Source organism: Alosa pseudoharengus, unplaced genomic scaffold, assembly GCF_046254945.1.
Source record: "Alosa pseudoharengus isolate Yale_2024_CS ecotype anadromous, Long Island Sound unplaced genomic scaffold, YU_APseudo_1.1 YU_APseudo_1.1_scf_15, whole genome shotgun sequence".
Classification (NCBI taxonomy): domain Eukaryota; kingdom Metazoa; phylum Chordata; class Actinopteri; order Clupeiformes; family Clupeidae; genus Alosa; species Alosa pseudoharengus.
The window spans coordinates 7,733,801-7,751,945 of record NW_027468620.1 but is presented as its reverse complement, the minus strand read 5'-3'; the positions used below and the strand labels follow the sequence as shown (position 1 = coordinate 7,751,945).

The 18,145-nt window shown below is 40.0% G+C and overlaps 1 protein-coding gene across 2 annotated transcripts in view; it reads right to left on the bottom strand.

Moving 5' to 3' along the window:
* khdrbs2 (KH domain containing, RNA binding, signal transduction associated 2) overlaps positions 1 to 8,837 on the bottom strand; it is a 62,487-nt gene extending 53,650 nt beyond the window's left edge. For both annotated transcript variants that reach the window (XM_076286526.1, XM_076286527.1), the window contains exon 1: positions 8,747 to 8,837. In XM_076286526.1, coding sequence (XP_076142641.1) covers positions 8,747 to 8,837 — 91 coding nt within the window. The remainder of the gene's footprint in view (positions 1 to 8,746) is intronic.
* Positions 8,838 to 18,145: the final 9,308 nt, after the last annotated feature.

Here is an 18,145-nt window from a genome sequence, read left to right as displayed (position 1 = left end):
TATGCTCCTGTATCTCCTTTACAGTAGTGGTGAGCTGCTCTTTCACAGAAAGCAACATACACAGATTTCACACAAAAGAAAACATAGACATGCAGGTTTAGAATAACAACATGTTATTCTAAACCTGCATGTCTATGTTTCTAAACCAGGTGGAGGATACAGTACATGCTGGTAGAGGATACAAGCTGCTTTCAAACATACACATAATCGCCTCTCTCTCTCTCTCTCTCTCTCTATCTCTGTCTTCAACAAAGGAGTAAAAGTGCCGTTAATTGCAGCGAGGTCGCTTAATTGAACCTTTGCCTTTGGCTAGCATAGCCCAGCGTGGGGGAAATGAGTAAAATGTGCCTCTGCCAAGCGCAGGCACTAATACGGCAGGGGCAAACTGCATCTGAGCTCATGCCCTGCTGTGCCTCACTGCAGACACCTCTGCGTGTGTGTGTGTGTGTGTGTGTGTGTGCACATGCGCATGTGTTTGTGGTACAGAGTCTCATTTGAACTTAAACACTGCCTGTGAGACAACAGAATGAAATGAACACTGGGTTTGAATGAAGGGGGCCTGGGGTTAGGTGTGTGTGTGTGTGTGTGTGTGTGTGTGTGTGTGTTTGTGTGTATGTGCATGTGTGAGTGTGTGTGTGTGTGTGTGTGTGTGTTTGTGTGTATGTGCATGCGTGTGTGTGTATGTGCGTATGTGTGTGTGTGTGTGTGTGTGTGGGGGGGGGTCTGTGAGGGTGGAAGGACAGTGAATGGGAAGCCCTGCTGTTTGCAGTGGAATGAAATGGAAGGGCCCTAGAGATGAACTATGGGTATTGCACTGCCAAGGCAAGGTCCCACATTGAGGGCTGATCAAGTGCAATTCAGGGAGCCTGTGAAAGACACCGAGTCATTTTATTGGAATGAAGGTAGCCGGACTCTCTCATGACTCGGCATTACCACATCAGAGGGCATCCATGGCAATAAACTCAGTTGCAAGAGGGTGGAAGACTTAAGGTGTTAAGGAGGTATGGCTATCTCCAACATACAGAGAAATGCCTTACAAATAGCATTCCCAAACCACTTACACATACCGTGCTTACATACACATATCTGTGCTTATTATATGGGCGGGTTGACGTGTTAGGTAAGTACGGCTATCTCAAACATACACAACACACTTACATACTGTGCTTGCACACACATGTTTGTATGGCTGCATACATTCAGGAAACAGATTGGGGGACAGGCTTTGGATTAATCTGACTGTACATTTGCTCACTGCATATGATTTGAGAAATATATGGCATAGCGACACCATGTAGACTCAGCCTATATGTAGACTTAGGCAGAAATTATGGGCACATTCCATCACGGTAATAAACAGTAACAAATTGGGTGGAGATTGAGTCAAAGTCAAGTTAAGGATGTGATCCGTCTTGGCATATTGTCTCTACAGCGAAAGAGGCCATTAAATACACCTCAGGTACACACACAGACACACACACACACAAACACACGGACACACACACACACACACATTTATTTACTCCTGCTGTGCACGGGCAAATGATGTAATCACATAGTGACTACCTGTAATGTTTGTGTTAGTGTGTAGTGTGTATGCACGTGTGTGTATACTGTATGTGTATGTGTGTGTGTGTGTGTGTGTGTGTGTGTGTGAAAGAGAGAATCAGGGGGAAGAGTACTGTATATGTGAGTGCCAACAGCCAATAAAAGTGTACAACAAAGATACAGAGAGTAAGGAAGAGTTTTAAAGACTGAAGACAGGGTGTTCTCAGTGGTGCTTCCAGTCCCTACACACACTAAGCAGCTGAGAGAATGCTCCCTCCACAGCAAAGGCCATCTGGGTATCTTAAATTCTCTGTTGTTTCATAAAAGGGAAAGCATGCAGGGGGAAAAACAGTAAATTGATACACAGACAATAGTCAGTTTCTAATTATTTAGTGGGGGGGGGGGGGGGGGGCAAACGGCTTGATAGGCAAAGCATCTTGTTATCTATTTTTGTAGGCTGGCTGTGTTCCCTGGCTTTCAGTGGACTTTTTTCAGGTGTGTTGGAGGTGAGACAAACCAGATGGAAGAGCAAAAGCCAAAATGGAGAGAGAGAGAGAGAGAGAGAGAGAGAGAGGGGATGAGTGAGACGGTGCGTGCAAGCTCCCCTAGCATTCCTACACTTCTGGAGCACATGCCTAGTCACGTCTTCACAAAACTAATGTAAGACAGTCAACTTAGCATTTATTTTGTCGTTGCTACATTAATGCATTAATAGTCAACAATTCTGCACTGGTTATGACTGTATAAAAAGCAACACCTGGGTTGTCTTCTTAAGATAAGTTATTGATATTTCCGGAAGGTTCTGTTTATAGTACTTTCCCATATAGCTTTTGAAACTCAAGCTTTTGAGTTGCTTTAGCCTTTCGAAATAATCAACCATAAGGAAGAAGGAACATTTTGTGAACAAGATTGCTAACATTGTGAACCATCAGATGTTTTAATGCTTGAAAAACAGGAAATCTTTCAGATGTTCAAATGGAAGACACTTGCATACACCCTTACAAATAGATGCAAGATTTTGTTAAAATGGCTGGGAGAAGGTAAAAAGGAATGAAGACACATGCCAGCACTCCAAAAGGAAAGAGCATATTGAGGGTCTGTGCCATTATCCACTCTTTGGGTAAGGGCACTGAGGTCCTTTCACACCTGGGTGGCATACTTAATGCAGTGCTTTGTGGGTCAACGTACTTAGCCAAAGGCCGCACCCTTGGTGGTTTGGAGGTGAGCGCAGAGAGAAAAAAATGGCCCGAAGTGCAGCCTGTACTGGACCTATTTGAGAAACAAGGCACACATGGATACTTAAGTAAAGCACACAAATACACACGCCAAGTGCTCAATCATTCAAGTGCGGGGACTGGGAAGAGATCTATCAGCGCATGAGCATTTCTCTTCTGCCTTGTTCATGCACAAGGGAAGCCAAATTCTCCATTTCAATTCCATTTCACCACTGTGGATATGGTATTATAGCCTCGTGAGACCATCCTCGTGGACGCTCTGTTAGGACGTCATACGCTTCGTTGATCTGATTGGTTGATTTGGCCCGTCTATCACCAACATAGATGGTGATAGACAGATTGTTTATCCAATCAGCTAACCAGTATTTTCGCCCCATCCCAAAAGTTCTCCAACAGGAAGTTCCCAGATGAATATGCTGAGCAAATGCGAAGCAATCCATCTGGCGGAGTCAGGTTAATGGTATTAATGGCTGCATGCAATGCAACTGTAACATTTGACCATATCTGTGAGATGAACACAGCTCTGATGTTTGTATGGTCTTGCCTGATCTGCCTCCCCTCTGTTGAATGATGTTGGGATGACTTGGGGTGAGGCACTGTTTAAAGCAAAAGGTCAGTCTGCATAAAATGATGGGTAAATTGATGGGATTTTCCCATGAGAGGCTGAGACAGATTAAGGGAGTGAATACTACAGTAGCTCTAGGTGATGCAGGTTTGCCTACTCAGAGTGAGATGCCTTCAAGTTTGTGAGAGATCCAGGGTTAGGATAGAGGAACTTGTTCTAGAGCTTTGCCTCCTTTTGTATAATGTATAATACCAGTTGATCCTGTGCTGGTAGATTACATTGGGTATAGATCCACATCTCTCTATATTCAGTCTTTTTCTGCTTTTTGTAAGACATGTTTCTGTGTTACCATTAGTTTTGGTGCCTTGGACTTCTCTACGCCCTCTGAATAATCCCAGCTACTGTATAAGCAACATTTTGTCCATCCTATTTTTGGCCAATGTGGACCCTTCTTCCACCTCACCACAACTGTGAGATATGCATAAGATTTACGGAGGCTACACCGTAACTGAACTTAACTGAAGCGTTTCATTCCCGTGGTGTCTGCTGCAACAATCAGCTTCCACTATAATCAATATACGTAACTGGCTCCACCAGACGTGATATGCGTACACTTGAAAAAAATTAGACCAGTCTTCTAAAAATATTTTTACACTCAGACATATTTTTACACACATTTTTACAATCGGAGCACTTCAGTTGCAGGCCCGGGCCTTATTCATAAAATCCACGCAACAACCTTTGATCTTTTTTGATTCTGCCACTGTCAGACTATTTCAAATACAGGTGAAAGGTCAAAGAGGACAGGAGATGTGCTGTTTGAAGGCTGGCATATATTGCAATCCTAATAAAACTTCTAGTAGCACTTTGAAAGTAATCACAGTTTGTTTTCCAAAACCTATTACCAGGTCATGCAGAGAGGGCATTATTTTATTTGGAAAGCTACAGTTATTATCAAATTACACAATTGTGTCCTTTAGTGAAAGGAGAGACGAGAAGCCAACTGTCTCAATGTCTCGGAATCTCTTGAGCATTGAAAAGGACATATTTTCTTAAGTGACACATAATCTCACTTGAATGTTGGATAAAAATGCAAGTCTTATGTCAAGCAAGCATCACCAATCTATGAAAATACCTCCAGATCAAAAAACAGTTGGCAAATGTGTACCTGTTAAGAAGCCAACATAATGCATAAGGAGGATAATCAGGAAATGCCTTGGCTATTCATTCGTAGACAATAAATGGTGATGGAAATTTGTTCTGGTATACTGAGTCAACAAGAATACTGTCACATTTACTTGTACTGTCCCAATGAATTTGATCCAATGAGATTACAGGGGAAACTCTTAACAATGGTGATCACATTTCCTAAAGCTGGATATTGGTGATCTAAATCAGTAGCTAAACTGAAGATGAGGCAACATAGGGACAGAAATGTGTGGCTACCATATTGCCCAGGCCTGTTGTTTTCTATATTTATACAGTAGAAAGCTGTTGAAATGGTAAATGAATATAATTGTATTTAAGTGGGCCTAGACTGTAATCATCACTAGGGTAGCACTGGACTATTGCCTCTTGAGGCTCTTCGGTGTGAAATACTTATGAAGGCCAAGTTTCCCTGAGAAGAGTGGAGAGTTGTGCTAACAGGTGAAAATCAGGCAGAAACTGGAGAGAATGTGTCACTCCCCCACACTTCATGACATCTGCCAGCAGAGTTCTGTGACATTACTGACATGGATCCTGAGCAATAATTTTAGATTTTTGCAGTTTTACCAGCAGTCATCCGGTTCCTGTGAATTTTTTGTCATTTTCTGGGCCTTATTCTATTTCAGCTGCCCCTGGGGAGCTTTCATTGCCACTGGAGGAACATATTTTTATTCACACTTCTTTTTCGAGCACTCACTGACTGGCTCGTTCAGCAGTGCTTCCACTACCCCTGTCTCTGTAAATTGACAACCTACTGCAGTGGGTATTCTCCTCAGTGCAATTAAACTCCACGAAACAGCCACATCAACTCAGAACTCAAGAGGATCCTATATGCCTGAATTCACCATTTCATAGGGTTGATCTACCTGCAACGGGGACAGAGTTAAAAAAGTAATGACACTTGTGCATGCAGCCTTCCCCTGGGCTCGGTACTACAGAATGATGAACAAGAACTTTTGTAGCCCACATAAATGGCACAGCTACACACAGTACCAATGGTTTGGGACTTTACACCATATACCTGCAGTAACAAATTGTAAATGCTAAATAAGGTAAATCTCTCTCCCAGAGGATGAAATTGGTAGGTAAATTGTCACGTAAATAAGCTGATAAGGTAAATCACTCTCTCGGAGGATTCTAGTATGCCGTACAAGGAATCTCAACAGCACATTTTTATAGACAAATTCATGCAATTGAACAGAGCAAATACAGCTACACATTGAGTTGAGAGAGAGTTTCCATGTATGGCTAGATGAACCCACAGACAGAACCGAGGAGAAATAACTTCCTGGGTTAATGCTTTCACAACAAAGAAGGCAATGCCTGGGGAAATAAAATGGAGTTATAGAATAAAGCCTTTAAGATTCAGAAGCTTATACTGAGATATTACCTCAGATATAGCTCCAGCTGGAAAGACGGTGTTTTGTAGGAATATGGTGTGAATTGTAAATTGTAAGTAGTCTCCACGAGGTCAGGGAAAAAAAACATACAGTATAATGCTTTCAAACAGCCCATTACTGTAACTGAACTACCTGGTGGTTCAAAGCCCAATACATGCTTTAATGTAACAAAGTTTTGGCAGCACATTTCTCCTCATAAAGTTTCAGTATAAAGGATATGGTGTTGATAATTCTATTAACTTCTTGTGAAAGGCCGAGTTCAACAGCAAATGAAATTGGTGGCTTGGGCCAAACCACTATGTCTGCGCCCTGTTTACAGCATCCGGGCTGTGTATGTACACCTGGGTTTCCTTTTGATTGCACTTTTAGCAATTTGCTGCAATTGTCACTAAGTGTAGTGTGTACGTTTAGATTACTGCATAGAAAACACAAATGTACAGATTCACTGAGGTACTTAAGACATACTATTGCTTGGTTACATCCTGACAGTTCTATTGTTGTACTGCTTTGCATATGTCAAGCCACAAATTTAATTCTAAAAATTATATCCACTAAACTAAACTGTATGTTTAAGCATAGACTATGCAAACACACGCACACAAACACACACACACACATAGTGGCTGACACACCTGTTTTCCAACTCAACCTTCTATGAATTCTAACAATCCAAAGATGGACAGCCTAAAAACATAAGCCAGTTAGCTGTGAAGGATATGACTCATTCACAGTGTGAAGAAGAGAGAGAAGGCTATTCAGTATGCTGTTGTGACTAAAAACAGTGGGTCAGACACAAATGTACAATACATCTGAATGACAGATACCTTATACGGCATTAACGATGATTTAGGTTAATTGGTTTATTTGGTAGATTGAATGTAGTAGCCTACTATAGATATCTTGAGAAGAGGGGAGAGGAGTGGATTAATAGATTAATCTTTGTTTTTGTCCGATATGTTGTTCAATATTGATCTGTAAAAACTACCAATCTTTAAGGCTATGCATTTCCCGCTTGTTTTCTAGGTTCGTTTCCACAATGGTTAGCCAGATAATAAAACCCATTGCCAACATGTAGTTTTTTAAACAACTCCCAATATATGAAAAGCTGCTTTGTAGTATTTAATATCTCGTTCCTATTACATTAGGGAGTCAATGAATCAAACTGGGAAATCTGTGCTAATAACATCATGGAAATTATCAAAAATATTGCAAATGGAATAACACATTATCTATATTCCTCTTGGTACCCTCTTTGCTCTGTGCCACACATGACTGTGTGTTTTGAGTCAATTTCTTCTTTCTAGGGCTTAGTCTGACACAGTATGCCTAACCAGTTCATAGCAAATGTCACGGATATAAATGTTATCACCAGAGAATGACTAATTACCTTTTCTGAAGGGTATAAGATACAATCATGGAGCACTCTTGTGACTGCAGTTTGCAAAATCATTTCCATGAATTGTTTAATTAGCAATCTACACATTTATTTATTAGGCTGTAGTTTGCTCATAGACCTCATGTTTGTCTTTTTTATTAGTTTTGTTAATATTCAAAGGAGGTTCATCCAGGTGCTAGAAACCACATCACTTACATCTGGTTGAGAAGCTACCCAGTCTACAAGAGCATGAGCAACATAAATACCTTTGCCATGTGCCTTCCATGCACAAGTAGGCTATGAAAACTGTTATCTGTGCACAAATAGCACACGAGTAAAGTTGCTATGCTTTATTTCACTAAAACAGTCATGACTACTACTAGTCATAAATAGCTTAACTGAAGTGATGTCTATGACCAACGCAAGACCTGTGATCAATGCATTGTGCACCTGCATGACTACCGCGTTTGTTTAGCAAGAAGACAAAAGACACCCTGCTTAGTTGAGCTACAGTCGGATAAACACATGACAAATAGTTTTGCTAATGTTAATATATGTAAGTGTTACCAAATGCAGGGACTTACCTATGTACCAGAGTATGCTACAAAGTGCTGTCTCGGAGTGATATTGGACGCAGAGGGAAAAGGTAAATGTTACAATGCCCTTTAGGTGGTGCAGCGATGGAAAAGGCCCTGCATAGCGATTTGTGGATTTACCTTAACTGTGAATCGGTGTCTTGATTAGAAGACGTTTGGAAAATATAGTGTATAGGCTAGGCTACGCGAAATGTGATAGGACAGGCAGCTTGCACGCTGCTGCACATTACCTCAACTTCGAGTTTATTACCTCAACTCAAGTCATAACCTAGTATGACTCCGTGGTATCGTAAGAAAGAGTCCGTTCATGCAAATTACCATTCAAGAGGGTGTAGCCATATTATATTGAGTGAATGGAATTGATATTACAAAAAATAAATTTTAATTATGTGGTAAATGCATGGTCTTCCTTGTGGCATTCTGAAAATACTGATTAAGTTTTAAATTGTTTGCATAACATGAATAAGTCTGTATTGTGGAGGAACTTCGGAAGCGCATGGAAGACCGCATGGATCCACAACACACTAATAAAGCTTTGGTCAACCACATTCATGGCACAGATATGAAATATAATCGTGCGTTAGCTAATTATTTCTGTATCATATAGATTTAATGTTTTCGTTACTAGAAAGTAGTGCTCTAAACCGTCAAATTACGCAAATAAAAGGTCAAAAACCATGAAAATAGTTATCAATATAGTATCTAATTCTAAATTCGAATCGGTGAATAGCCTACCAGTAAAGGCACACAAGGTGCCTAACATAGACAAGCACCACTCGTTGAATGGATGTTATCTATAAACCAAAAGTGTTGTATCTTACCCTCTGCCAGAAGGCGAATTGCATGAACAAACGATGGGTCCAAGGTATCTTTTTCGGCCATCAGCTCTGGTAAGTATTTGTCCTGATCCATTTTACGGTACCTCTCCTGACCACCGCAAGTGCAGGTGAGACGACAAAAGTGCTTGTGGTCGAGATGTGTTTGTGGGTCCCGCTTTGTAAATACGTACGCAGAAAAAATGTGAAAGTAAAAAAGCTATGATAGATAACACCAGATAGGAAAATCAGAACGCAGAAGAATTCAGAGCTGTGTACCCATCTTCCCCTGGAAGGACTCTATCGTAACTCTCCCCGACCTTAGCTACAGAATGCAAGTCTGCAGCCCGCCCCTCCGTACCTCCACTGGTCCTATCATAGAACAAGCTGTTCACGACATAGCAAATGCTCAATAAAACGCTTTACACCGGGTTCCCCTCGCAGATGATAACCGCTGCCCATGGTGCCTGTTAATTGTATCCGCCATGAAATTAACATGGCTATGAACCTCTTCTTTTACAGTGGATCAGCTGTTGTCATTCACTGTCATTTTGTCAAATTGGCTTTGCGAGCTAACTGAACATTTGGCTTTTTGTTTCAGATTCAGTGCCAGCATATGCCTGGGGTGTAGCTGAAGGAATTTCAACACTGAGAAGACTATAATAATTTTTATTTACGTAAATCCCCAGAAAACAATGCTTAACATTTCACAACACTTCACTACACTGAAGCACATTAAACATACTTACAACCTGTAAGGGTACAGTGTTAGTGTACAGTTATAATGCACCAGTCAAAAGGCAAAGCAATTGTCATGTCTTTCTTTCTTTGCAAAAAGAGTCACAACTCTGTTTGGTGTGGTGAGGAATACCAATGAATGGATTTGTTTCAAGCTTCGATTTGTCAGGATGGATTAGACTGGTGTGATAGAACGCACTTACAAGGAATACATGCTAAAGCACACACAGAGAGAGAGAGAGAGAGAGAGAGAGAGAGAGAGAGAGAGAGAGAGAACAGGCCTGTCTAATTAATGACTTGAATGGATTAGGGAATTGTGGGCAAACATCTGCATGGGGATGTCAACATTACATGACTCCTCATGACTGGAATGTAATCATATGCTATTTGGCTTTGGAACTGCATCACATACGTCATTTAGTGCATTTGGTGCTTTAAAAGCAAGCACATAGCATACAGTCACTCACAGTCACACACAGCATGGAACGCATGCACCTTCAAAAGCTTTTCCCTACACACAACGGATGAGTGGCTTCCATTCAAGGGCCAGACACTAGTCACTTCTGGAAAGGCTTGAAAATAGCCTATTTATTTTAAGTGGGCAAGGTGATTTCCTCAATGACTTTTCTCCCGAGAAATGAAGTTTCTGCACAAGGACCACATAGATTTTTCTGACTTAATTAAAAAGCATACAAATCAAAGGCAATTTACATTTAGTCTCTTGGTCCAAAACATCTTTACAGAGAACAAAATGTTTCAACTGGCATCATCCTTGCACATGTCTTGTACCGGTATATTCTCATATCAGTTTTAAAATCATTGTTTTTTAGGCACAGGAAATGTCACAATAAGTTTCATTAGACTCATTCATAGATTAATTAATTCATTCATTCATTCATTCATTCAGTGTTATTCATTCTAACATGACCATGGGGCTACTTGTTATGTTATAGCTAAAAAATATTGACTGTGACAATGTACCACCTATCTAGTAGTGCTTGATGCATAGTCTCTGTAATTGTTTGATACACAGTCTCTGTACTACATAACTGTTTACAACTGCAACAACCCATGGAAATAATATAACATTCGCCAATTATGACCAAACTTCGCATTAACAAAAAAAATACCTGTGAATTCCAGTAATAGCTTACAGGGGGGTTGAATGATTGAACTGCAATTAATAGGCTATATTCTTATTATAAGGATTTTATATGCTACTATATTCATTTCAAAGCTCAAGGTAAATATTCCACCTATTTACATGTTCACCATGTTAATAAAGTTTTAAGTCTGGTCATCTGATAGGTTAAGTGATTATAGAGATTTGAGATTTTAAGCAAGAGCTGCTGAGTAGTTGTCAGTTGTTGGAAAACATTACATCAAAATGATGTGTGCAACATATAATAACTTTGCTATAAAAGCCTGGTGGAAAATGTAATGGATTTTTACAGCACTCTAGTGGTCAACATTAAAACTGCAAGTAATGCTTGTCCACACACTCATGCACTTGTCCTCATGGCCATGGCAACTGCACTGCTCCTCGAAATAGACCGCACAGGCTACCCTTGATATACATTGAGCAGATATCTTTTGGGATCTACAATGTAAGATGCTAAGTAAAGTATGTAAAAGTTCCCTACCTTATGCTGTGTTCGCCAATTTTGATGTTGAAGGCCTGCCCTGCCTCAGTCTGTAGTTGCCTTCTATTTGATGGGCTATTCTACCTGAGAAGCACAATTGGTATTAGGCTAGGGTTTATAGTTTATCACATATTACTTTGTTTCATACAGCTAGTCTAAATTGTATGGAATTTAAATATAATAATAATAATTGCTTTTTGCAATACATATATAATTAAAGGAAATTAAAAAAACAAAATACTATCTGTCTGCTAATTATATATTAAGTTAAATACCTATTCAATTTGTCTCTGGTAGTATTACTTTTTGCAGTCAAGATGAAATTGGGCCATCAAGAATTACATTTCTGAAGCCTGTCAGGTTACAAATAGGCCTATAGTCTTGATCTTAAACTTGATCTTGATCTCTTCCTTCCAATTCATTATGCATCACAGTTACTTTTTCCTTCCACAAATTACAATATTTCAATCAATGCTAATTGATGTGAAGTAGTAGTAGTCAGTAAAAGGTCATTTGCAAACAAAAGAGACAGATATACAAGGCAGGTGAGATGCAGAGATATTGGGTCAGACTGGTATTTCATAAGCCAAGTTGATGAACTTCTCATTGAACTTGTCAGATATTCTCTCAAAGTGCCAGCAGCGCTGCTGTACTGAAAGCACACCTCCCTATAGTCTTTAGAGCTTGTTATTTCAGCATAGACCTGCTGTGCAAAATGGCAACAAGCCCCACTGCATCAATTATTAAGCAGGCTTGTTTAGGGACAGAAAGGGAATAGTAAGACTTTGGTGATTCAGGGAGCAGCAAATGGCTTTCATTACTTTCCATATCCGTCCTCCTCAAAGGGCTCCAAAGTCTGTTTAACCTTCTGGCGTGCTTTGGAAAATCCTTTTCCTTTACCTCATTGTTTTCTTTTTTTCTTTTTAGTGGCGAAACAATACCCTCGGTCCTCTGGAGCCAGGTGGTGTGGATGCCACACACAGTGGAGACGGGCCACACGTGTGTGTGTGTGTGTGTGTGTGTGTGTGTGTGTGTGTGTGTGTGTGTGTGTGTGTGTGTGGAAATGACTGAAATCTGGGCCTTTTTCAACAAGGGGCTAACGCTCATTACGGATCTATGTTTCTGCCTGTAAATGACTGCTGTGGTGCCGCAGAACATTCAATAACAGTGAGATTGGGAAATCTCTTTAAAATAAATAAATAAATACAAAAAAAACAACAACAAAAAACAACAGTGTTTCATGAAAAGCCCATTTCCTTCTGGCTAAAATCTGGATGGCATTGTGATGTGCAGAGATGGTGATGGGCCCACAGAATGAATTAATAAGGCACTTCAGAGAAACAACATTCATTTCCAATTATTTTCATACTGGATTCTCTCAATGGCCCTTCGGTGCTGCAGATTACTCAACAACATCAATCAATCACACTTAATCAATTTACTGCCTCTCTATTAATTACACACAATGCATATAATTACCCTATAATTACTATTAACATTAGCTCTCAAAATTCAATTGCCCATGCAAAAACAAGATGGAAAAGAATCCGTATCCTTACTTTCTTTGCCTTTATCCAAGGCAACATTCATGCCATAAAGGTGCAGGCCCTTATTCTAGCAAAATATTTTTGATATTTGAACTCAAAAGCCAATAGATATCCCACTAGAAAGAATGTACCGCAGATAGTTTCTTGTGTCGTTTGCACCAGGAAATTTTCTTTCCAGAAGCTTTTTTGTGTGCACATAAGAAACTTTTAAAAAAGAATTGCCCATGCTAAATCTAAAGCTGATGATACACGGGGCAACTTTTTGAACAATGTTGCTGGGCAATGTTCCTCATTATTGTGGTTCTAGCATGTTCCCATTGATACTGGGCAACAATTTCTTTTTTGGAGAACCTTAATCATCAGTTGGCAAATCATCATGATCAATCAATCTAGTGTGGTTGCACAGCAACATTGCTCAAAAAATTGCCCCATGTATATCCTCTTTAGTATTTCTGAGAAATATTTCAGAGGGCATTTCATAGTCTCTCTTTTAGTCTATAGACAGACAATCAAAGATTAATCTCACCATGTCGGGTATATTAAAGGAGAGTGGGCTAGTTTTCATTCCCAAAGATGAAAATGTATCTAAACTTGCATATAGATGACAGATGAAGTAAACCATGCATGCTATGCATAATTAATTATACTGTACGTCACTTTAAGTGCTTATTTTGATTACAATGAGGCTTGGATTCTATTGGTGAAACTGCCCCTCCCACTCTCTCTCTCTCGCTCACCCACTCACTTGGGTTCTAATTTCTTCTTTTGTTGCTTTCACAGCACAACTATCTTCAGACTCTGTCTCAGAGCATTCATCACTTGTCATCATAATCACAGTCTTTTTTTCTCTCTTGGTGGCGCATGGTGTCTGCTGAATGAAAGCTGGAAATGTATCAAACCACCACGAGTACAAACCATATAATAAATGTCATTCTTTCACCCCACAGACATCTACACTGTGAGGGGGAAAAACAAGTCCTTGGTTAAGGAGAAACTCTATATAACAACACAGTATTTTCATACAAGCAAATAAGTTGCTAGTTTTAATAAGTTCCATGAAACATATATTTTTTCCTAATTATTGTTGATGTTATAATCATAATAGTAAAGTTAAAACATAACCATTATGCTGCACACAATATTTCAAGCTGAGGCAAATACAGTATAGACCCATTACAGAGATGGAGAACACAACATGCCAAGTAGCGTGATTTACATCTGTCCTTAACCCGTTGAGGAGTAGCCTACGGTCAGAAATATGTGATTAGAACGTTTGCGAACCGAGAGTGAGAATTACCCTCAGGTATTTTTCCGTTATAAAGAACATTGAAACTATAGATTGTTTGCGTAGAATTCTAGAAGGAGCCAGGAAAAGAATTCACTCTTCAACAGATCATCATCAGTAAATGATGTAAGGGATAAGTAAGGGATAATGTATAGAACGCCGATCATTATTGGGAAATTAAGTCCCGACAGGGCGAACCGGACCCCGACGCGCAGCGGAGGGGTCTTGTTCCGCCCTGAAGGGAACTGCACATTCTCTCCACAAAAATAAATCACGCTTGTCAATTTGTCTCCATCTCCTACTCCATCCCCTACTCTTGCAACTTTTGTGCATGTAAACGAATGTAAATGTAAAAGTGTGTGCATGTATACGTTTGCTTTTGGGTATATGTGTGCTTCTGTGTGTGTGTTTTCGCTTGTGAGTGTGTGTGTGTGGAGGTAATGGTGTGTGGGTTTGTGTGTGTCTGCTTGCTTGCATGTGTGTGTGTGTTTTATGTGTCTGTGTGTGTGTGTGTGTGTTCGCTTGTGAGTGGGTGTGTGGGGGTAATGGGGTGTGTGTGTGTGTGTGTGTGTGTGTGTGTGTGCCTGCATGTGTGTTTGTGTGTGTGCGTGTTTGTGTGTGACATACTAGGGAGGGAACGGAATTCCACGAAACTTCGCATGCATTCAGAGGGTGTCATAATGATCCTACACCTCCAATTTTGCGCAGTTTTGACCATATTTGCCAGTTATCATATTTTATACCGCTTTGCGGTACATATAGTTATCAGTCCATTTATAATACATTTATGCTTCTAATAACCGCCGCTAAGTCCCACACATTCTCTCCACAAAAATAAATCACGCTTGTCAATTTGTCTCCATCTCCTACTCTTGCAACTTTTGTGCATGTAATTGAATGTGTGCATGTGTACGTTTGCTTTTATATTGCTTTTATATTTGTATGGTTGACGGATGATAAACAATGGAAAAACAATGGTTCGGTGTCATCCTTGTGGGGCTACATGCCCACCAAGTTCCGTGCATCCCGGTCTTTCAGTGTCCCGGGAATCATTGACACAAAATTACTGAAGCAAAAAAATTAAATCCGAAGATAAAAAACGTTGCTGCGTGACGGTCAACAGTATGGAGAGATCAATGACCCAAGCAACAACAGCTTCTCTGTTATGGTGCTTCTTTTGTTCTCAGTACTACAAAATAAAGAAGAAAAAATCTAGTAAGATGAATTACTTCCTAAAAACTCTCAGAACACTGAAATTGCTCGTTGACATTGTGTACCATCCGCCACAGTAAATGGCCAAGAGGTCTAAACAAGCTGGCGGGGACTGAAAAAAATACATCAGCCCGAACTACACATACATCACAATGTGTTAAAACACATTGCCATGGGACGGCTACAAACTTTACCATGAACATACATCAGTCTTGCTCACACACTGGGGTTCATGTGACTTAAGCCATTAGTCAAGACCACATCTAAATAAAGAATCACTATCTTAAGTCTCTGACCTCCACCCATCTGCTTAAACACATAAGAAGGGCCCGATCGATACGGACAGCCTACCAGGAGAAATATGAGGCCTTAATACATCATTATGCCACTGGGAGGGTGTGCTGTGAAGCCTCAGGACAATTGGCTCTTAAAAAATGCATTTCCCTCCACTTCACAACTCTTCTCTCACTCTGTTTTTCTCACACACAGGGACAGAGGGGAAAAACTCAGTTCCCCTGGAAGAACACACTGGCTTACACGTAGGCTATACAGCACGGTAGCGTTTCATTATTTATGACTGCTGTGCAGCGGAGTGGCGGTCATATAGGTTATATGTATATTTTTTCTTCACTGATTTTGCGTCAACGATTCCCGGACACTGAAAGACCGAGGTGCACGAAACTTGTTGGGCATGTAGCTCCAGGATGACACCATTGTTCAAGCCATTGTCAAGGGGCCATGTTAAACCATCCCATAACCACTCATTTCATGTATAGGGCCACCTTAAAAATGAAAAAGCAAAAATTAGGTATTGTAATCGCAGGTATCTCTGGCTGACAGGGTCAAAACTGCAAAATTGGAGGTGTAGGATCATTCTGACGCCCTCTGAATGCATGCCAAGTTTCGTGGAATTCCGTTCATGGGGGGGCCATACAATAAATTAATTTATGTGTAAATTTAGTGACTACACCAACTGGCCTGTAGATGGCCAAACACAGTTTTCTGTGAATATCTCGAGAACCGTAGGGCATAAGATGACCACATTTTTTTGTATGTTGGCCTCCAAACAAAATGGCTTCATATTTTGTATCAAAATAATTTATAATTTTTGTAGTTTAAAAATACTGCCAAATATTTTTGGTTATACCAATAGCAGCTACTTCTGATGTGATGACTGATGACATCATAAAAGAGAAAAACAATGTAGCCTCTGACTGGTGCTGACTTATTTGCCGTGAATTATTGTGATCATAATATTGAGATTCAGGAAGCTGATTCAGTGCAAAATGAGTAACATGTAGGTTGCTCACACATAGCCTCTCATACCAACCTCAAATTTCTTGAGAACATTCTTGAGAACTATAATCATCCAATCGGAACAAATGGAACAGGTTATGTGGTTGCCCTGTAATATTACTCAGTCTGGGCATGCACTGACAATGTCAGAGACTTGCTTTGTACCATATGACAAGTTCAGTGGTGACTTTTTGAGTGCTAACAGGTTAGCAACTATGGTTTTGGGAAGCGTACCCCAGGTCAGCAAACACTGTCCACTTACAGTAAAGTGTAGTTCCGGAGTATTGAATCAGGGACTTTTTCACCATGACGAGTCAAACCACTATTTCACAACATTTTTATGAGTGAAACTCATTTTTGCTGGTTGGAGAGAAGGAAGTCACCAGACAAAAAGTTTAAGAACCACTGGTCTAGGTGACTAGTCCAATGATATACAATGTTAGGGAAGCTTCACTGAAAGCATATAGCTTTGCAAGCTACCCATCAGGCCTTCTTTAGCAAGTAGGGCAAAGATGCCCTAGGAACTTTAGTTCTATAACTTCTTAAGAAAAGTATATTTATTCATGTAATTCCAAGTTACAGTGGTTTCTGTGAGTTCTGACAGGTGTTTAGTTTTTCAGTCAGCAATGTTATTTTTTACTTTCTTTCTTTTATAGCCTATGACTGATCTAAAACAACAACAAAACTGGATTTTTTGCTGAAATGCTTGAAACAACCTCCCCACAAAGTATCTTGCGAAACTGAAAAGGTGCACATCAGCAAATTGATGTTGTTTTGAAGACACAAGGAGGTTGCATCTTCGCATGACAGCATTTTTGCTCAATATAGATATTACACACCACTATTCATTTGAACAAGGTTCACATTCAAGCTTGGCCCTGCAAACTTCACATTGTGGCGGATAATTAAGTGTGTAAATAAAACTGATTTGAAGTGAATTGAATGAGAAAGTGGAAATAATGTCAGTTTTGGTTTTCTATAGGCTACAGTGTCCATCAGACACCTAGCCTGGAAAATCCAGACCCTGTATCTAGAAAGATTAAGGGTCTGGCCACGAACAATGTAGGCCTAATGGCCCAACTCGAGGGGCTGCAACAAGCATGCTTTTAACAAATCTCACTGCACACAATTGGATAACACTAGACCATGTTTACTCTGAATGATTTCGGATAAAAGTAACGTGCATCATTGCTCATTGCCAGAGTGTCTCGCAGAGACAATTCCATTGTGCTCTCGCGAGAACTCTGGACTTCCAGGGTATCAGACACCTGCTGCCTTATAGAAAAGTGTGAGAATGAGTTCATCATGGGGGTTTTACACCAAGCAGGACTAGCCAGGTAACAACATGAAACAGTCTCTAAAATGTGTTAATAACTAACAATAATAAATGAATCAAAACATGACTAATTGACCCCTACAAATCCTCTGTGTTAGCCTACACCATTCACATCCGACTTATTAAAAAATCAAATATTTAATCATATTTGCCTTGAGAGATGCAAACTTGTGTGCAGTTTCAATAACTGGGGAAATGGCAAAACAGGCCTAAGAAATGTAGCTAACATAGCCTATTTGAATCATTACTGTAAATAACATATGGCTGAACCTGCAATTTACTGCAAGCAAAGTATGTTTTAATTAACTAATAAGTTCATAATTTACTCCCCAACACACACCAGCTAAA